Below are 20,516 nucleotides of genomic sequence, written 5' to 3'. Positions count from 1 at the left end.
TTAGCTCTGGAGAGTGCAGTAAGGATCTATTCTTTAATGATTGTTGGGGAAGAAACAGTAGAGGGTATTTCTTGGTAGGAGGATATTGAGAATGATAAGGAGGTGAAATTGAAGAGAAATGTATCAGCCAACAAATTTGCTGTATCCCTCAATTCAGAATAAGAAGTTCCGTTTTACATTAGTTCCATACATTGTTGGATATTCCCTTTAAGGTTGCGTACATAACTGAAAAATGCCTTACAGTTATCCTTAGCCTGAGAGGATATTTTACCTGAAATTTGGCTTTGCTGGACTTGATTAGTCTCTGGAGTTACTTGTCGAGACAGATTTTATGATTTTATTTTTGTGCATAGGTCTTCCTATTTTTGGACAGGATTTTCTTTCTTTTGTTGTGCAACCTATTTGTACTGGGTGTCCACCAAAGGAGCCTGTTTTTGGAATTTGTCCTAATTTTTATTTCAGCTTGGTACTGCTGTTTCTATGCAGTTATTTACATGCTTGTACAGTGTTTCTGTAAACACTTTGGCATAGGCCACCATGTTCTCTGAACTGGGAGGGGCTTGGAATTTAGCTGGGAGTTTAGCCTTTATATTTATTTCAGGGGTGACTGCTTTGTGATCTGATATGACCAGTGAGAACATTACACAAGGTGGAGGAATGCAAAGTTCCTCTTCTTTATGAGTACCACATCCAGGATATTTGCACCCATAGCAAGTGTGGAGACTAACTGTTTCTGGGTGTTTGATTTGACAAAATGTAGGTGTCTTTGAATCTGCATGTTAGTGATTGTGTATGTATCACAGTTTATGGTGGGATAGTTGAAAACATCCATGAATATGGTATCTGGCTGAATTGTGAATGACTCCAGTACATTCAGGTATATGGTATGGTTATTCTGGGTCATAGACAGGGACATATAGCTACCAAGGATATGGTATTGGAGTTTACCTAAGGTTAGTTGGACACAGAGTAGCTCATGTGTGTCACATAGTTTGACCAGTCTTAAGGTGTGTTTACGTTTTATGTGAATTGATGCCCTTCCTGTGTGGTACCTGGCTTAAATGTGTGGAAGGCATTATAGCCCTTTACTCCTGGGGTGCCTTCCACAGCTTTAAACCATATCTCAATAACTGTGCAGATATCAACACTCACTTTTGTGAGTCCACCAAAGTTTTTTCACTAACCTTTATATTTGTTTCTTTCTAGAATGTGGTTATGAATGCTAGAGTTAATGATATTATAATATATATTGATAATATCTTTTTAAACCTCTTTAGGGCATTTAAAAAGGATCCTAGCCTGTTTTCATACATATGTCATTTATTTCATTGCAGCTTTCATTGGTAAAGCCTCAGGTGCATAATATATTTATGACTGAGATTCTTTCTCACAGGTTAACAATTACGGTATCGTGATCTGTATAAGATAGAAATTAAATGTTAAATGTCAGATATCTTTAAATTTATTCACTAGCAAGTACAATTATGCAGAAATGGGAAGGCAGTTGTTGAAGGTGATAGCCACCAGGCTAGAATCTCCAATATTGCCAGGAACAGGTGGCAGAATCAAGTACTGTAAACTCTCATAACCAGAGACTTTATCCATTCTTATGGTGAAATAAACCAATTGCTCAAGATCAAAAACTCTCACCGCTGGAAGACTATACTCATTCTTTGAAAATATAAAGCTAGTATTTTTATCATGTTATACAATGAGCTTGTATTTTACACTGCATGCAAGCCAGTGCATTGTCTCTTCAGCAATTGAGGCAAAGGAGTCAGGAGGAATCTATACACAGGCCACAGTAGTGATTTCAACCTAAATGAGAATGAACTCCCTGTGTACACAGTAAGGCATTTATATACCTAGTAAGTAGCAGGAGATGAAGAAGGAGAGAAGAAAGTAACATCACCATAGGTTCATAGATTAGTACTAAGCTAACTGCCCTTGTGAGCCATTTTAAGCCTAGCCAATTATCTTTTGTGAGACTCAAACCCTGCACCTTGTGTTTGTAAGGCAAACACCTTAACCATTAGGCCACCCTCCCAACCAGCTGATTTATATGTCCTATCAGGCAGTATGATGACACACCTTGGTAAAACAACTAAGTCTGACAAGTCTTTCATGAGCTAAGTTTCAAGTGTAGCCACTATATCAGAAAAGTGAAATATGATCAAACTTTGCAAGGTAATCATCTTTTTTTATATCTCCTACATTAGTAAGTTCCAATAATAAGAAACAGTGGCATACATACAGATTTAATAAAAGATAAGGATATGTGCAAAGCAAGTAAAATTACTAGTAACCATTTAATTGAAATAAGTTGAAGAGCACAATGCATTTATGATAAAATGTGATTCAATAGCAGGTCTAAAATGAGAAGTAAGGTAAAGGTATATTGGAGTACTAATGCATATAAAATAGGACTGTGTGAGCACACAGATGGAAATGAGAATAACAGCCTTAATATTACTTGTGCAAATAAAATTCATGTTGATTTATTAGATAATATAGCAAACTTAAATGAGTTCAAAAGAAATTGCATATGGTTGAGCAGAAATATGAAAACGAGAAATTTGTTAATGTTATGGAATTGATAATAGTTCAACCTGTAAAGTATGGGATCCCATTTAGTTCAACTTTTCAAAAAGTTGAATTTCAAATTGTCAAGATCATATGATCAACTTTTCAAAAAGGTCAAACTTCAGAAAACAATAAAAATCTAAATGTTTGCAGGCCCCACATCCCCTGCATATTATATATACTAACTCCGAGATCACATTCCAGTAAGAAAAAGGGTAACTTCCCCAATCCCTCTGTGCCACAATCTCCATTTAAAAACTTTGACTTTTTGAAAAGTCGATCGTATGGGGTTTGACTTTCTGAAGTACAGCTTCTGAATGGTACCCACATCTAGAAGTGCTTTGGAAGTAATGCGATGCAATGAGGGAAGAACACAGTTCAGACTGCTGGCAAGAAATTATGAGAATTAATGAGAGAAATAAAACATTTAAATATGAATTTTGTGCAGAATGTAGTATTTTTTCTAAAGATACCTTTAAGCTATGCACTTTTTAAGATACTCAACAGAATGCCATGTTCATTATTAATATATTTTATCCACTGGATGGAAAAATAACGAATACAAAATTAGACTTCTAATTACAGCATTTAAAGAAATACATTTTCCTAATATTGTTCGCCATTTGGCATATGAGAAGCTTTGAATGGTAAAATGTAGTCCCATTGTAAAACCTAGCACTGCATGTGTACAGAAACTCACAGCCACCAAGACTTATCACATATCAGTTCAGACATAGTGGCGACCTACATGACTTTGTTGTTTTTACAACTATAGGAAGTTTGAAACAATTATACCAATGTTGTAACAGTGATTTATGCTCCCAAAATAGCAGTAGCTTTCAAAAGTAAAACAGATTGAGAGCCAAACAATATGAAAATGTAGGTGTCATTAAGAAACAGCCACCAAAATCAGTGAATAGTATGGTCATGGCCATAAACATGGATATACAGTTTTCACTTTTATTGCTCCAAAATGATCTGAATAAAATGATTAAAAGAGAAAATTACCCATTGCTTATTACTGAGAAGAGACTTTAAGAATACCAAATGCTAAATTATTTTTAGTCTTTGATCCAAATCATATTTTTGGCACATAATGCTAAATGAATAAAGTTTCAAATTGTGTTACTACTACACCATTAGGAATGTATAAATTTCTCAGCCTATCCTATGTCATTTCATCACCATCTCTTGCATAGGCAGTTTAAGGGCAAAACAATTTTGCAAGCAGAATTATTAATCTTAGGTTTAAAATAAGACACAACAAGAATATAGCAAGTAGCACAGCTGATAAATTTATTAAAATGACAAGGGGACTGAAACCTGATGCCGAAAACAACATTAACTGTTTAAATGCTAGGGCTAGAAGACAAATGGGCATTACAGAGATTTCTAGGAATGATGCAGTATCTTGCAAAGTTAGCACTTAATAGATTTGAGCTAATTGCGCCACTAATAAAGCTGTTACAGTGAGATGTAATCTGTGGATGGGGCTATAAACAAGCAAGTAATTTGAGAATGCTAAATAAGCTATTTAAAAAATGCAGCAGTTTTAAGAAAAATTTAATATAAATAATCTAGTTACATCACACGTAAATGACAATCAGAACAGTATAAATCATTCAACAGAACAGAACAACTCCCTATGGATTAATAGCATTTACAGATGACCAAAAAGTTAAGATAAAAATAGAAATATAATTAACAGTGCACTGACACTGACTTAGCAATGCAGTTGTTAAAATATGTTTCAGTCTAAGGATGGCCTAATAATTCCATGAACATGTATTTGTATGTTAAACAGACCTAAAAATTTGTAAAGTATACTCAATAAGTCTTAGTGTGAAATATTTCCAAGATGGTAGAAATGCAGCTTAATCTAAGGAATAATGAAATGGTAGGTGCAATACACACAAAGCAAGGCAGCACTCCTAAAATACTATAACATGAATAATCCAGTTACATTGCATATAAATTACAATTAGATCAGTATAAATCCTTCAGCATAACAGAATAGCTCCCTATGGATTAATAGCATTTACAGATGCTGATATAAGTTAAGATAAAAATAGAAATGTAATCAACAGTGTATAAATGTGGGAAATACCATGGATATATATGTCTATGTTAACGGATGAAAACATCTTGTAAAGTATACTTAAAAAGTCTTAGTATGAGATACTTTCTAGATGGTAGAACTGCAGCATAATCTAAGGAATAATGAAATACACACAAGGCAAAGCAATATTTATTTAGTTGTATTTCTTTCCCTGAGAAGATTACTGATCTCCATATACCTTTTCCACACTCAGCCCAGAAGCAGTGTCTGGTTAAATGCCTTGCTAAGAGTACCACAGTTAGGCAGAGAAGGCTGAGAGAATTAAACTTGCATCACTGAACTACAGGAAACAGATTGTTACCTGCTGCTTAATCCTCTGAACCAACACATAGCAAATATGTTAAGTACAGCATTTTTAGTTGAGAAACGTAGAAATGCAAGAAAACTAACAAGGGGCTCATTGAATAATGCTACAATTAGCAATGACAGAAGGAAAAAAAATAAAAGAATTTCAGAGATGCACTGACACTAACTTAGCAATGCAGTTATTAAAATATGTTTCAGTCTAAGGATGGTCTAAGCAAAATCACAGGCTCATTTTTCTTTCAAGAAAGAAATACATTCTGTGTAAGATTTGATACTCAAAGCTGACAGAGCAATATTTCTCAATCAAATGAGATGACAATTGATTTTGAATATATATGAATAACTTCAAAGAATATGTAAGTGATTTAAAAATCAAGATATGTAATGAGATGGTCAAGAATGTCAATTCATATAAAAACTAGAGGTACAGATTATGATATCTGCAGTGCATAGCACAACATCAATCTGACTAATGAGACAATTGAATATCCAGTGCAAGATCATCCATGGAGATGAGTAAATTCAACAAAGTTATATATTTTATACAGCTGGATTATTATTCCATATTCTCTAAAGTAAACTGACTGACCTAAAAAGTGCAACTATGATTAGTGTATTTATTTTATTTTATTTTACATTTGCTGACGGGGTTAGTTTGACTGAGCTAAGTAGCTCTTTTTCAGTGGAGGCCTGGAGAGAAAAGCTCCACAATTTTACAATTTTAGTGTTAACAGTGTCAACGGGTTACAGTGTATACATACAATGAAATACAGGTACTTAAGTATTATCGCAACCACATTTTTGCGATAATAATGGTTGCTTCCCGATGTTTACATCTAAATGTTAATGGTGTCACAGTGTCAGACAATGGGTTTCCTTGTACAATGAAGGTTGTTTTGGGCAGGGTTATCATTAAAAAATGATAAAGTTAATGTTGCTGTTTCGGTATGCACTTTGCCGCCAGCATGTCATGTAGCTGGCAGTAAAGTGCATACACGCTTCAACTGTCAGGGCTGCTGTCTTACTGTCTGCAATTGCTAACCACTTTCCACAATATAGAAAGGCACAGCCACAGGAATAATGGTTTTACTTCACTTTTTTTTTTTTTATCAGTTTGTAAACATATGTTCAGGTCCAAATTAAAAACCAGCCACATTCTACAAATGACAAGAAGAAGCACTTCATCATCCAGTAACATGTTTTCTTTACCGTTCTTACTATGTGTAATCAGGAACCCACAGTTGCCTATCAACATCATCAACCCTGACTTTTTACAAGCATTACTATCCCTGATCTTTCACATTGCAATGGTTATTGTGCATACAGTATGTTTACATTTTTTTAAAGAAAGTATTGCTTTCCAAAAAAAAACCTCCTTCCTGTGTGTGCGTTTTCCTTGTTCGTGACGGTTCACATTTTCCATTCATCAATAAGAGAGCATGGATGGCAATTCAAGTGTGCGTCTGTAATGCACGGCAAACCAGAAGAGGAATTTGGAAAGTTTTGCTGTCCCTGAAAGTAGTCCACAGGTTTTTTTTTTACCAGCAATGAGGAGTCTGAACATTTTACAGTGCTTCATGTGCTCGTCTGGATTCAACAATGCACGATTCACAACCGCAAAAATGTGGTTGCGATAATACGTAAGTACCGAAATACATTTTATCAGAAAAAAATTAAAATGGAGAAAAAACATAATAAGCATACATAAGAGAAATAATTCAATACAAACATTTTCAATAAACAGTAAAATGTTTTCATAGTGTATGTAGTTATTTCATGAGATATGTGACATTAGAAATGACGATAAGAGATGGAGAAGAAGAGTGATACTCTGAAGAGGTTTACAAGCTAAAAAGGTTCTTCTTGAAACAGCAGTTCCATGGCTCACAACAGTTAAGAAACCAGAGTATCTGTTAATGTATCAGTGAGTGAGTGGGAATACAGGCATATATTGTTCAGGCCACATCATTTGCAGCCCAGTAGATAAGTGCAGAGAACATCCAAAAAGTGGAAAACCTAACAAGAAAGAACTCTGCTAGAACTATGAGGATTAACATCTGATAGATTTGGATTATAGGAATACTCTAAGTTAGCAATGCCATCTCTTCGCAGCCCAATTGTTAATATGGGGATGTTTAAACAACAAATTACATGCATTATCTGATCCCTGAAAATCAGAACAAAGGGAAGTAAATAACGGAAAGGCATTATAAGAGAAAGAAAACAAAATGAAGGAAAATAAAGACAGGGTCAGGATGCAAAAGTCATGAAAAACTCTACAGACTGAAGCTGAAGTGGTTGATAAAACAGTACAGGCAAGATATGATGCTCTTGTAGAATATAGATAGGAACTGCAGACATCTGAAAAAGACAAAAACACAGAGACTGAAGTTCAAACAAGAACAGCAACCAGAAGTGTGATATTTATTTATTTAAATTTTTTAACCAGGGTAGAACACCTTTCCCTTTGAACTGATTATAGGTTCAGCTCAGGAGCATAAAATAGAAAATACAATAAAGTACAGAATACAAAACGGCTATTCCTGCATTCGGTGTGATGTGGAAATTATAGAGAGTCAGTAGATGTATAACAGTATTTGAAAACACAAGGAAAGAGATAAGAAAGTATCATTAGGAGAGAAATAAATTAGAGAGATAAAAAGATGCCGTCACCAGTAGGGAGAGAAAAAAGTATGACAGAAATCATTTGCTTTAGTGTACAGTATATATACATCTTAAATTGTGTGTGTGTGTGCGTGTGTGTGTGTGTGTGTGTGTGTGTGTGTGTGTGTGTGTGTGTGTGTGTGTGTGTGTGTGTGTGTGTGTGTGTGTGTGCGTGTGTGTGTTCAAACTGGGTAAGTCTATTCAAACACTAGTGTACATGTATGACTTGAAGATGAATGGGAAGGTCATAGAGTTAGTTAATTGCTCCCATTTGTGTAAAAGGTGCTAGAGGTGTCTTTGAAGAGAAAATGTTTTAGTCTTGCTGCAAGAGAATGGAAGAACTGTAATAGTCAGGAACTACACAGAAAAACTCCTCAAACGCTGTTTCCACATGCAACAAGAACTATTCCAAACAAAGCTCAGATGTCCACTGTAAACAGTCTCATATTTTCCAGATTTTTTTAGTTTTAGAGTTTGTACTGTTGATTGTTGCTTAGATCTCTGTTGAAACAGTTTTGTCCTACCTCCCACTGTTTTCTGCAATGTCTTCAGTTGGTATAACTGTTTTTACAGCTTGTGTGTTATCTAACTCAAGGATCACTTGCATAAAATTATACCTGTTAGTAACAGTCTGCATTTAATTGCTGGAAACTGTGTTTTGTGAGTCTGCCTTTCAATCTACTTGCAAATATACAGAGCTGAGTATATTTTTTTGGTTTAAGAGTTTGTACTGTTAATTGTTGCCTAGATCTCTGTTGAAACAGTTTTGTCCTACCTCCCCCTATTTTCTGCTGCGTCTTCAGTTGGTATAATTGTTTTTTACAGCTTGTGTGTTATCTAACTCAAGGATCACTTGCATAAAATTACACCTGTTACTAACAGCCTGCATTTAATTGCTGGAACCTGTGTTCTGAGAGACTGCATTCCAATCTATCTGCAAATATACAGAGCTGAGTATATGTTTTTGGGTTTAGAGTTTGTACTGTTAATTGTTGCTTAGATCTCTGTTGAAACTGTTGTCTCCCTGTTCGGAGAGACTGCTTTCCAATCTATCTGCTAATATACAGAACTGAATTTTTTTTTTGGTTTTAGAGTTTCTACTGTTAATTGTTGCTTAGATCTCTGTTGAAACAGTTTTGTCCTACCTCCCCCTATTTTCTGTCGTGTCTTCAGTTGGTATAGCTGTTTTTACAGCTTGTGTGTTATCTAACTTAAGGATCACTTGCATAAAATTAGACCTGTTAGTAACAGCCTGCATTTAATTGCTGGAACCTGTCTTCTGAGAGACTGCCTTCCAATCTATTTGCAAATATACAGAGCTAAGTATATATATTTTTTATTTTAGAGTTTGTATTGTTAATTGCTGCTTAGATCTCTGTTGAAACTGTTGTCTCCCTGTTCTGAGAGAGTGCTTTCCAATCGATCTGCAAATATACAGAGCTGAGTATATTTTTTTGGTTTTAGAGTTTGTACTGTTAATTGTTGCTTAGATCTCTGTTGAAACTGTTGTCTCCCTGTTCTGAGAGACTGCTTTCCAATCTATCTGCAAATATACAGAGCTGAGTATATATTGTTTTGGTTTTAGAGTTTGTACTGTTAATTGTTGCTTAGATCTCTGTTGAAACAGTTTTGTCCTACCTCCCCCTTTTTTCTGGCATGTTTTCAGTTGGTATAGCTGTTTTTTACAGCTTGTGTGTTATCTAACTCAAGGATCATTTGCATAAAAGTACACCTAGTCATTACCAACATGAGTGACCGGTGTTCCACACCTAAAGTCAACTCCTTGGTCCGATCCAACCATAGGCTAATCACCCTTTATTATCCACATCCCACCCCCACTCCCCATTAAGGAAACCTTGGTAAAAATTTTCTCCAAAGCCAATTTCATGCTTTTTAAGACAGAAGTGGTGAACGTCATGACACCCATGCAGATGGAAAATACAGTTACAACTGCTGAATCCTGCACAAATGCACTCTATAAGCACTTACATGAGTGCATGGATTGTGCTATCCCAAACAGAACCAAGACGCTATCCTCCAAAAAAAGGAAGCCAATCTGGTGGTCCCCTGCCATAAACAAACTGTACAACAGAAGGAAGAAACTGTTGCAAAAGAGAGTAAAATCCCATGAGTGGAGGAGCTCCCTGGTCAGCCTCAGTAAGAAGCTGAGATCCCTTATAAGACCCTCCAAAGCTAGCTACAAAAACAAAATCACCACTAATTCTAAGGACAACCACAAAGCATTCTATAGCTATGTCAACAATCTCAATGGCAAATCCCAGATCTGCTCTGAGTTACAGCACAACGGCACGAAAATTACAGAGTAAACTGATATTGCCAACATCCTGGCAGATAGGTTCAGTGCTAACTTTACCCCCACCCCCACCCCCTAAAGGGCCCATATCTATACAGGAAGAATGCAGAGTCTCTGTAATCGAAACTACGCAGGTAAAAGCTGCACCCCCTAAAGCCAAAAACACATCACCCATGGGACCGAACAACATCCCAGGCTGTGTTTTACATGTACTTCAGAAGGATCTGCCTCCCTACTTAAGCACCATGTTCAGTAATATCCTTGCATCAGGCTTTGTGCCCACTGAATGGCGCACAGCAACAGTTATCCCACTCCACAAAGGGGAAGCCACCACTGATCCTGGGAACTATCGACCTATTAGCCTGATGAACCTGGTCTGCAAGGCCATAGAATGTATCATCATGGAACTCATTAACAAAGACATTGGTAACCTCCAAACTCTGGATCCCACCCAGTTCGGGTTTGTGAAAGGCAGATCATGCCTCCTGAACCTGATCGACTTCTGTGAGGCAGTAACCAAAGCCGTTGATGAGGGTAAGTTGGTTCACACAGCCTATCTTGACCTCGCAAAGGCTTTCTACACCATCCCCCATTCTGGAATTATAGCTAACCTCACTAAACTAGGTATAAATCCCTACATCACAAGATGGATTGCCAACTGGCTCACTGACAGAACCCACACTTTATAAGTTGCAGACTCCAAATCTGACCTCAAAGCAGTGACAAGTGGAGTACCACAGGGTCCCATCCTGGGACCTCTCCTGTTTGGTATCTACTTCTCTGAAGTACAGGCTAACACAGAAGGCCTCTGGCTAATGAAGTTCACAGATGACTGCAAACTAGGAGCCATAGTCAAGTCCCCAAATGATGTGGACATCCTACAGAAGAGCCTCGCTGAGACAGATGCCTGGTGTCAGAGCCATGGCCTCAAGCTCAAAGCCAAAAAGTGCATTGTCATCCCCTTTGGTAAAAACTCTGTACCCATGAACTACCACATAGGCAGCAATCTACTTAACAACAAATGTGTGATGAGACCTTGGGACCGAGGTGGACAGTAGTCTCTCGTTTGATAGTCACATCGACACAGTAGTCAGGAAGTCCTTCCACATGGCACACCTCATCATAAAAGGGTTCTCATCCAGGAAAAAAGAGGTCATTGTTCCTCTCTACTCAACACTCATTAGACCCATTATAGAGTACAATGCCCCTTTTGGAATGTACCTCACAAGACATCTGCAGCAGCTGGAAAGGCCACAGAAATACCTCACAAAGAGGATTACTGGCCTCAAACAAATGTCCTACACTGACCGTCAAAAAAAACTCCAGCTTTACTCTGTAGCATATCACCTACTCTGAAGTGATCTCTGCCTAACATATAAAGCTATGTCAGACCCAGAGCTGTTGGACATGCTACACCTAAAGAAATCACAATCGCTCTGAGCTATGCACTCTAGGGACCTAAACCTTGTCACCACAATAAACAGGACATGAGGGATAGATTCCTGTCCCAGAGACTTCCCATACTCTAGAACAGGCTACCTAAGTGGATGGGAAATAGGAAATACACCCCGGGGATCAATTCTGTGTCTCTGCTCAACAGTGGCACAGGAAAATAACTTTATTGGGTGGTGTAAGCCAGGGAACCCTGTTGGCTAGGCTTACATAGGCCCTTGGGCCGATAGCCTAGTACTTACTTATGAACCTATGAACCTATAAGATATGGAAGACTGTTGAAGAAACAAAACATCTCTCTCTCTCTCTCTCTGTATTTATATATATATATATATATATATATATATATATATATATATATATATATATATATATATATACTATATGACAGAACTATTTATTTTTATTTATTTAACATATTTGTTAACCAGAAAAGTCCGACTTGGATCCACTACACTACTGCGCCATCATTTTGTGGATTGAGAATTTGTATTTATTTAAAATACCTTTCCAAAATTCTTCAAAAGTATTATCTTTAGGTAAATTGCCTATGACAATTTAATATGGCATTAGGTTTATTTAATGTGATTAGTGCAATGTAATGCATGCTATTTCATATACAGTATATGAAGTTAACATGTTATTGTAACAGGGAATATAACTCATTGTTAAAGACTACTGATTTAGCCACTAGACATTTTTTTAATGCAGTGTTCCTTGCTTTTAGAAAGTTCAATTTAGAAATAGACCTAAGAAGGAAAGACAAGAACATATCTTATTTACTAACTATTCCAGCACCACAAAGAGCATCCAGCAGAAATAATTTGGATACACTCATTCAACAATGGACTATTAAGTCAGTAACTTGGGAAACTAGGGATCAGGATGAAATTTGTCTAAGCCAGCTCCACAGCATACATAGTTAAAACCCTGACAATGTTTCAGGAGGCCCAAATTTGAACAACTGCCCGATTGCATTTAGGAGCTGGTGGGGGTATATGGGAATGAGCAGCTGCTGCCAAATCCCCTGTCTTAGGTGGAGGGAGTTGCCTCTGGCATACCACATTGGTGATACCTAGCGGTTACATTAAGTATCTTTACTCAGTGGGCTTGAGCCTTTATTAAATTGTCACTTAAGACACAGGCAAGCATGCATTCGTATAAGAGAAAACAAATAATGTCAATGTTTCCATGTATATACGTTATGCATCACATATGTTCTTTTTTATAACTATGATCAGTTCAATAAATTCCTCAATTCCTGCCTTCCCTTAAACCTCACTCCTCCTCCTCCTCCTCAACATTATTCTGCGTGTATTGTTTCCATAATTTCTGTTCATTTTTATGTAATTTGTTCCTTCTCTTTTCTAAATATCCAACTTCTAATTCCTATATCTCTGTTACAATGTTCAAAAGTATAAAACAATTGGTTTAGAATTTGATTTCCATTTCCTACTAATTACTTTTTTGTCAGCCACCAGAATTAAATTTAACAAGGCCTTACAGAGCCAGTATCTCAGCTGAAGCGAATAATTTCCTTCTCACCAAATATTTCTGACAGAATACTCTGTAGGGAGATTTTAAAATCTGCCAACTCATTACACTCCCAAAACATATGATTCCAGTTAACTCTTTCTTCTCCATCACAGCTCTATATTTGCCATCTACCTGAAAAAAAAAATTCTTTGAAGTCTGTTTGGGGTATAAAACTATGCAAACGCTTCCAAAAAATCGTTGTTGCGTATGTGGGAGCCATACATATTGTCCTTCCATTGTTACCTTCTAAATTACTTATCCAATCTCTCTTCCTATCTTTTCTAACCTCCTCTGATTGATTCTTGTCTATGTCATGCAATATTTTGTTTGCCTTAGTAATATCCCTTTTTAACAACAGCTTCTGTTCTTGATTCAATGGAAATGTCTAGGTCTTTCACTTAGGATTTCCCTAGCCTTTTCTCTTTGCCTATACTCTAATATCAATTCCTAGTAATGAAGGCAGTCTCTAGCTTGTAGTCTAAATGTCTTTTTGGCCCCATCACATTCTATTACCTTTCCTCTTTCAAATTATTTGCCTCCAATAACTTTGTTCCTTTGCCAGTTTTCGGTAGTAAATACCAACTCACTCTTGCCTATTTTCTGTACCCCTAATTGCAGTCATCCCTAGTGGGTCAATCTCCTTTCTCCATTCCCATGCTGGCTTTGTTCCTAGAATATTTTCTGCTACTTTATGAATATAATATTCTGTATGGTTGTTATTATTCTCCTTAAGAATCTGCATCCAAAATCCCAATATCTCCTTATTTCTAGAACCCCCATTTCATGAACATCCCTTTTCACTTTGAATTTATAACTTTCTGCTTGTGTTGTGAATATAAGCCTTAATTGTGTAGAAATATCCCTTTAAATCAGGTAGAGCCAGCATTGTTGTGTGCAAGTTGCCCAGAGAGTAGAGACAATTCAGACTGTGGAGGGATGTTTTCCTTCAGAGGCCGGCTGGTAGAACAACAAGGTGGTAATCCAATGAGACTGATAGCAGGCCAACCTCTAGGATCAGCAAGCTGACTAACTTCCTACCATTTGTCTGTTCTCACCAGTAGATAAGTTCATAGGGGATCCCTTGGCAGGAATGAATGGGCTGCAGGGCTCTTGTCTTCTCCAGTAAATTCCTTATATTGTGACCACAGAGCTAATGCAGGTAAAGGAGCTTTTGAGCTTGGTCCTCTGGGTGTGGGTGTGTGTGTGTGTGTGGGGGGGGGGCAACAAAAAATATATCTCAGAATGTTAAATTGTATGGTGAACATATGCAATCTGGTCGGGCCTAGCGTTTTTTGCCTACACTAAAGTTCAATTGATTCTGAAAACATTTTCTAAACTGCACTCTATTTCTATGCAATTTTTTGAGTCTAACTGTAGTTTGAATTTGTACTTATCCATGAAAGCATTTCTTCCCAATAATCCACATGGCTTTCTCATAAAGACACTGTATTTGGACGTCACCAATGTCATCAGTTATGCTATCCTTTGCCCACTGAATTCCATTAACAAATTTATTATTACAGTTTGTTTATCCCTCCCGTCATTTAGAAATAAGAAAGGAAAAAGTTATTCTTCTTAACAGACTCAGCCTACCCAGAGGGTGGGAGTGAGGGACAAGCATCATTCATGTTAGGGACTGAAAATTTCAAAGCTGTACCTATAACTTGAACCAACTCATGAATTCTATCTATTCTAGAACAATCAGAGTGTAACTTTTTTTTTACAGTTAAGATGTGCAGCACGATGTTTTATAAATGTTCCTAAATATTTTGTGCAGACCATAGAATGCATACACTCAGATTCTTCAGTTTTAAGGAGTTATGTTTTGTTTAGTATAATAAATGATTATATTTTTATTTATGTGAATATTGTTTTGTTTGACTTAACCATGGCATCTTTCTATATATTGTCATTGTTTTTGTAAAGGTACTGTGTTAAACATACTGCAAATGCACTTTAGATGCTGTTTTTTTATTTTATTTATTTAGTAATATCAAGTGCTATATGGAACAAGGGCTGGAATAAGGGAAAAAACAACCCACAGAGCGGCACCATGTTTTTCTGAGCTGCAGGGGTCAGGTGAAATTCAGCATGTTATTCATAAAGAAGCGCATTGTTGCCTCATAGTAAGACGTTGTCCCGTTCGATTCTCAGCTAGAGCGTCTTCTGTGTGGAGGCATACATGAATGGGGCGTGCCTTCATTGAAGGTTGTGCATCAGGGCTGGTAACCCAGTACGTAAAAATCCACTACCAATCATTAGCGGACCGGAGTTCCGCTGTGGCGACCCCTAACTGGGAAAAGCTGAAAGACACATTCATAAAGAAGGTGTAAAGGCAGAGCCAATATATTTGGCTAGATAGTTAAAAGTGCAATCTTTTCTTTTGGGTATAAATGATAATACAGAAAAATCCAAAAAGTCACAAGGTTCATAACAGTGACATTGTCTCACCCATCTGCCAGTTACCCTTAGTAACTTGGTATTACCTAACATCAGGCTGGAGACATGGCCTATAGATAAGATCAGCATCTAACTGGTAGGTTCTGTTTTACATTAAAAATACTCACCATGACAAATGACACTTGATTTAGGTGTGCAGGGCAGCTCCAGCAGCATTATACAATATATTTTCTTTCATTGTGAATACAGAATTCATTTGTATGCCCCGAATCACAATGTCAACTGCTCTTCTGTGTGCATCTAGTTTTGTGAATCTTTTTGATTGGCTGTCTAGGATACTGACGGTAAACAGGTTGCACTACCTTGCAACTACCAATGTTGAGCCCTATTATCATTTTTGAATTCCACCTGACAATTTGTCCGCGATGCTTACTTAAACTACACCATGCAACTAAGTATAAGGGTTTCTGAATCAGAACCCAGGCATAGGCATGGTGAAGAAATTACATATTTCTCTATGATGCAAAACAGTCCCTAATGGCACACTGCAAGCTCGTGTTAATTTAAGCATCTAGCTTCTATGCACATAGATAAAATCCAAACAAATCATATTTATTGTTATTTTCTGAATTAGAATAAGGTGAACTGGATGACTCAATGTTAGCAGGTCAGACTTTGTTAACATCTTCTGATTATTTCCTTTCTAATTTCAGGACTGGGCACTTCCTATTGCAGTAAAAGCAGAAGACTCAAAGACAGAGCTCAGACTTTGCAATAAGCTTGTACATCTCCTGCTGAGTTTAAAGGCCTATAACGAATGCCTGGAACATGCTCAAACAGCACTCGTGGTCAGTGCTGCTTTAGGTAATCCAAGCCTGAAGTTCAGGTTTTTTAGCAGTAAACTTCTCTTGGATTTTTTTTTTGTATTATCATTTATACCCAAGAAAATATGTTCCACCTGAAATTAATCTGCTTGATCATGCAGTTTACTGTCTAGCCACTAAAGTGCTGCTTTTTTACCTAGATAACTTAATGTAATTATAAGTTTTATTTTAGCGCAGCATGTCTGATCTGATTTTGGAAGAGTTGTGCTAAGCTATTTTGATATGAGGCTGGACTTATAAGGTGCTTGGTTTTCTGGTTTAGTTGCTGTTTGAGTTGTCTCTGTCCAGCATCTGTATGTCCTCCTTGTGTCTATGTGGGTTTTCACTGGATGTTCTCATTTTTGCTCATTGTAAAGATAGGTAAGCGAACTGATAGTCCCCCCAATTACACAGATGATTCCCATTAGTATACATGCAGTGTGCATGAGTGTGTACATTCAGCAGAGGACTGGAATCTCATCCAGGATTGGTTCTTTGTCTTACACCTATCTTTTTCAGCAGATGACAGACCTTAAATAGGTTCATAGGTTCATAAGTAGGTACTAGGCTATCAGCCCAAGGGCCTAAGTAAGCCTAGCCAGCATGGTTCCCTTGCTTACGCCACCCAAGAAAGTTAATTTCCTGTGCCCCTGCTGAGCAAAGCCACAGAAGTGATCCCCAGGGTGTATTTCCTATTTCCCATCCATTCATCAAGATTTTTCTTGAAGAGTGCTAATGAAGAACTTTGCTTGACATAGATGGGTAGCTTGTTCCAGAGTATAGGAAGTCTTTGGGACAGGAATCTATCACTCCAGCATGTACTGTTTGTTGTGGTGACAAGGTTTAGGTCCCTAGACCATGTAACTTGGAGGGATTGGTATTTCTTAAGGTGTAGCATGTCCCAACAGCTCTGGGTTTAACATAGCTTTATATGTTAGGCAGAGATCTCCTTGGATTAGGTGATATGCTACAGAGTAAAGCTGGAGTTTTTTGAGACGGTCAGTGTAGGGCATCTGTTTGAGGCTAGTAATCCTCTTTGTGAGGTACTTCTGTGGCCTTTCCAGCTGCTGCAAATGTCTTGTGAGGTACATTCCAAAAGAGGTGTTGTACTCTGTAATGGGTCTAATGAGTGCTGAGTAAAGGGGAACAATGACCTCTTTTTTCCTGGATGAGAACCTTTTTGTGATGAGGTGTGCCACCCAGAAGGATTTCTTGATTACTGGGGCAAAGTGATTATCAAAGGAGAGACTACTGCCCACCTGTGTCACAAGGTCTCTTATCATACATTCGGGGTTAAGTAGACTGCCGTTTATGTGGTAGTTCATGGGTACAGAGTTTTTACCAAAGGGAACAACAATGCACTTTTTGGCATTCAGTTTGAGGCCATGCCTCTGACACCAGGCATTTGTCTCAGTGAGGCCCTTCTGTAGGATGTCCACATCATTTGGAGACTCGACTATGGCTCCTAGTTTGCAGTCATCTGCAAACTTCATTAGCCAGAGGCCTTCTGTTTTAGCCTGTACTACAGAGAAGTAGATACCAAACAGGAGAGGTCCCAGGACTGAACCCTGTGGTACTCCACTTGTCACTGCTTTGAAGTCAGATTTGGAGTCTGCAACTTTTACAGTGTGGGCTCTGTCAGTGATCCAGTTGGCAACCCATCTTGTGAAGTAGGGATTTCTACCTAGTTTAGTGAGTTTAACTATAATTCCAGAATGGGGGATGGTGTCAAAAGCCTTGGCGAGGTCAAGACAGGCTGTGTGAGCCACCTTACCCTCATCTACGGCTTTGGTGAGTGCCTCAGAGAAGTCGATCATTTTCAGAAGACATGATCTGCTTTTCACAAACCCAAACTGTGTGGAGTCCAGAGTTTGGAGGCTACCAGTGTCTTTGTTTATGAGATCCATTATGATACGTTCCATGGCCTTGCAAACCAGGCTCATCAGGCTAATAGGACGATAGTTCCCAGGATCAGTGGTGGCTCCCCCTTTGTCAAGTGGGATAACTATTGCTGTGCACCATTCAGTGGGCAGAAAGCCTGATGTGAGACTATGATTGAACATGGTGCTTCGGTGAGGAGACAGTTTGTTCTGAAGTTCATGTAAAATGCAGCCTGGGATGTTGTCCAGTCCCATGGATGCTGTGTTTTTAGTTTTAGAGAGTGGAGCTTTTACCTGCATAGATGTGGTTACAGGTTCTCTGCATTCTTCTTGTATAGATATGGGCCCTTTAGGGGGTGAGAGGGGGGTAAAGTTAGCACTGAAGTATATCTGCCAGGATGTTGACAATATCAGTTGGTTGTGTAATTTTCATGCCATTGTGCTGTAACTCAGAGCAAATCTGAGTGTTGCCATTGATATTCTTGACATAGCTATAGAATGCTTTGTGGTTGTCCATAGAATCAGTGGCAATTTTGTTTTCGTAGCTAGCTTTGGAGGATCTTATAAGGGATCTCAGCTTCTTACTGAGGCTGACCAGGGAGCTCCTCCACGCATGGGATTTTACTCTCTTTTGCAACAGTTTCTTCCTTCTGTTGTATAATTTGTTTATGGCAGGGGACCACCAGATTGGCTTCCGTTTTTTGGAGCATAGCATCTTGGTTCTGTTTGGGATAGCACGATCCATGCACTCGTGTAAGTGCTTATAGAATGCATTTGTGTGGGATTCAGCAGTCGTAACTGTATTGTCTATCTGCATGGGTGTCATGAAGTTCACACTTCTGTCTTAAGAAGCATTAAGATGGCTTTGCAGACATTTTTTACCTTGGTTTCCTTAATGGTGGGTGGGGGCGGGATGCATATATCTAGGTTGATTAGCTTATGGTTGGATCTGACCAACGAGGAGTTGATTTCAGATGTGGAATACCGGTCACTCATGTTGGTAATGACTAGGTCTAGGATATATTTGCCCCTGGTGGGGGTGTGGATAAGTTGATCCAGGGCATTGGAATTTATGAATTCCAGAAAGCATTGAGTGAAGGAGTTGGTACATGAGTAGTTTTCCCAGTTAATGGTGGAGTAGTTAAAATTACCCATTATTAGGATGTTTGGTTGAACCCTAATATTTTCCAGTATATCAAGAAAAGAGGAGTGGGAATACTGGGGCATGGTGGGGGATCTGTAGCAAGCTACAATTTGGATTGCAGTTTTGCCCAGAGTTAGTTGCACTTGGATAACCTCGGATGCATTATGCTATGCAACTAGCCTGGAAGTGTGGATACCCTTAATGAATATGGACACACCTCCGCCTTTGGTGTTCTGGTCCAGGTTAGATGACTGAAAAGTGTGGTATGAGTTATAGACTGGTAATGCAGGGGTGCTCTCTAGAGCCTTGAACCAGGTCTCAGTCACTGCACATTTATCGATGTTCTCCATTTTAAGGAGTGGCTCGACTGAGTGCATTTTGAGATTTAGACTTCTAGCATAGAGTAGCATTACCCTCAGTTTTTGCTTGCCTGTTCCTGTTACGGTGGTGAATTTGTCATTTGAACCTCATCTAAAAAAGGCACTGTAGTGGCGGCAAGAGCCTTAGCCAGTATCTGAAAACCCAGGGGCAACAGGTGCAGGCCATCTCTGGCAAAGCATTGTGGTCTGTTGACCATGTTGTCCCAGGCAGACAGATACTGGATCCTCTTAAAATGACACCAGAAGCTTAGCCAATTGTTGAAGTCAATCATTTTGTCCTTGTACTGCGGTATCATTCTGGGCGATGGCAGGATGCTACTCAGGGCTAGGGTCATACCTGCCTGGGCTACAAGATTGGAGAGCTCTTCCATGTCTCTTTTCATGTAATCCAGGGAGGTACATCTCAGGTCATTCACACCAACATGGAGAATGAAAGAGTCATATTTGTACTTGTTGTGGAGTGACCTGAGTGCCTAGGTTATGTGGCAGATCCTGGCACCCGACAGGCAGCTGACAGTAACCTTCTCCTTGTTTAGCCTGGTGAGTGTCAGTTACATATCTGTATTATGTAGATAAAGGAGTGGAACTGTCAGTTAAATAATTCTCCCACAAGATGTCCATTCCCTCTTTTGGAAACAGATCCCACATACTGGCACTGGCAGTGTAGAGTGCTAAGGCTTGTAGAATTCATATCACATGGAATTATCCCCTAGTCAAAAATTCAGAAAGATGTGCAAGACCAAATAAGGAATGTGTGTCATCTAGATAAGATAAAAAGGTAGGATCTGGTCATTCTTGTCTAGTACTGGAGATATGAAAATCAAATGTTATTCGTATGCTATTTTTCTCTGCTAAGAAATCCATCACCAAACATT

General features: G+C 38.3%; 1 protein-coding gene across 2 annotated transcripts in view; it reads left to right on the top strand.

Moving 5' to 3' along the window:
• Positions 1-20,516, top strand: part of SH3TC1 (SH3 domain and tetratricopeptide repeats 1) — a 773,464-nt gene that overhangs the window by 707,228 nt on the left and 45,720 nt on the right. For both annotated transcript variants that reach the window (XM_044062806.1, XM_044062804.1), the window contains one exon: positions 16,088-16,238. In XM_044062806.1, the coding sequence (XP_043918741.1) occupies positions 16,088-16,238 (151 nt within the window). The remainder of the gene's footprint in view (positions 1-16,087; positions 16,239-20,516) is intronic.

Source organism: Protopterus annectens, chromosome 2.part1, assembly GCF_019279795.1.
Source record: "Protopterus annectens isolate FY-2018-M chromosome 2.part1, PAN1.0, whole genome shotgun sequence".
NCBI classification, from domain to species: Eukaryota; Metazoa; Chordata; order Ceratodontiformes; family Protopteridae; genus Protopterus; species Protopterus annectens.
This window is presented reverse-complemented; position numbering and strand designations above follow the sequence as displayed.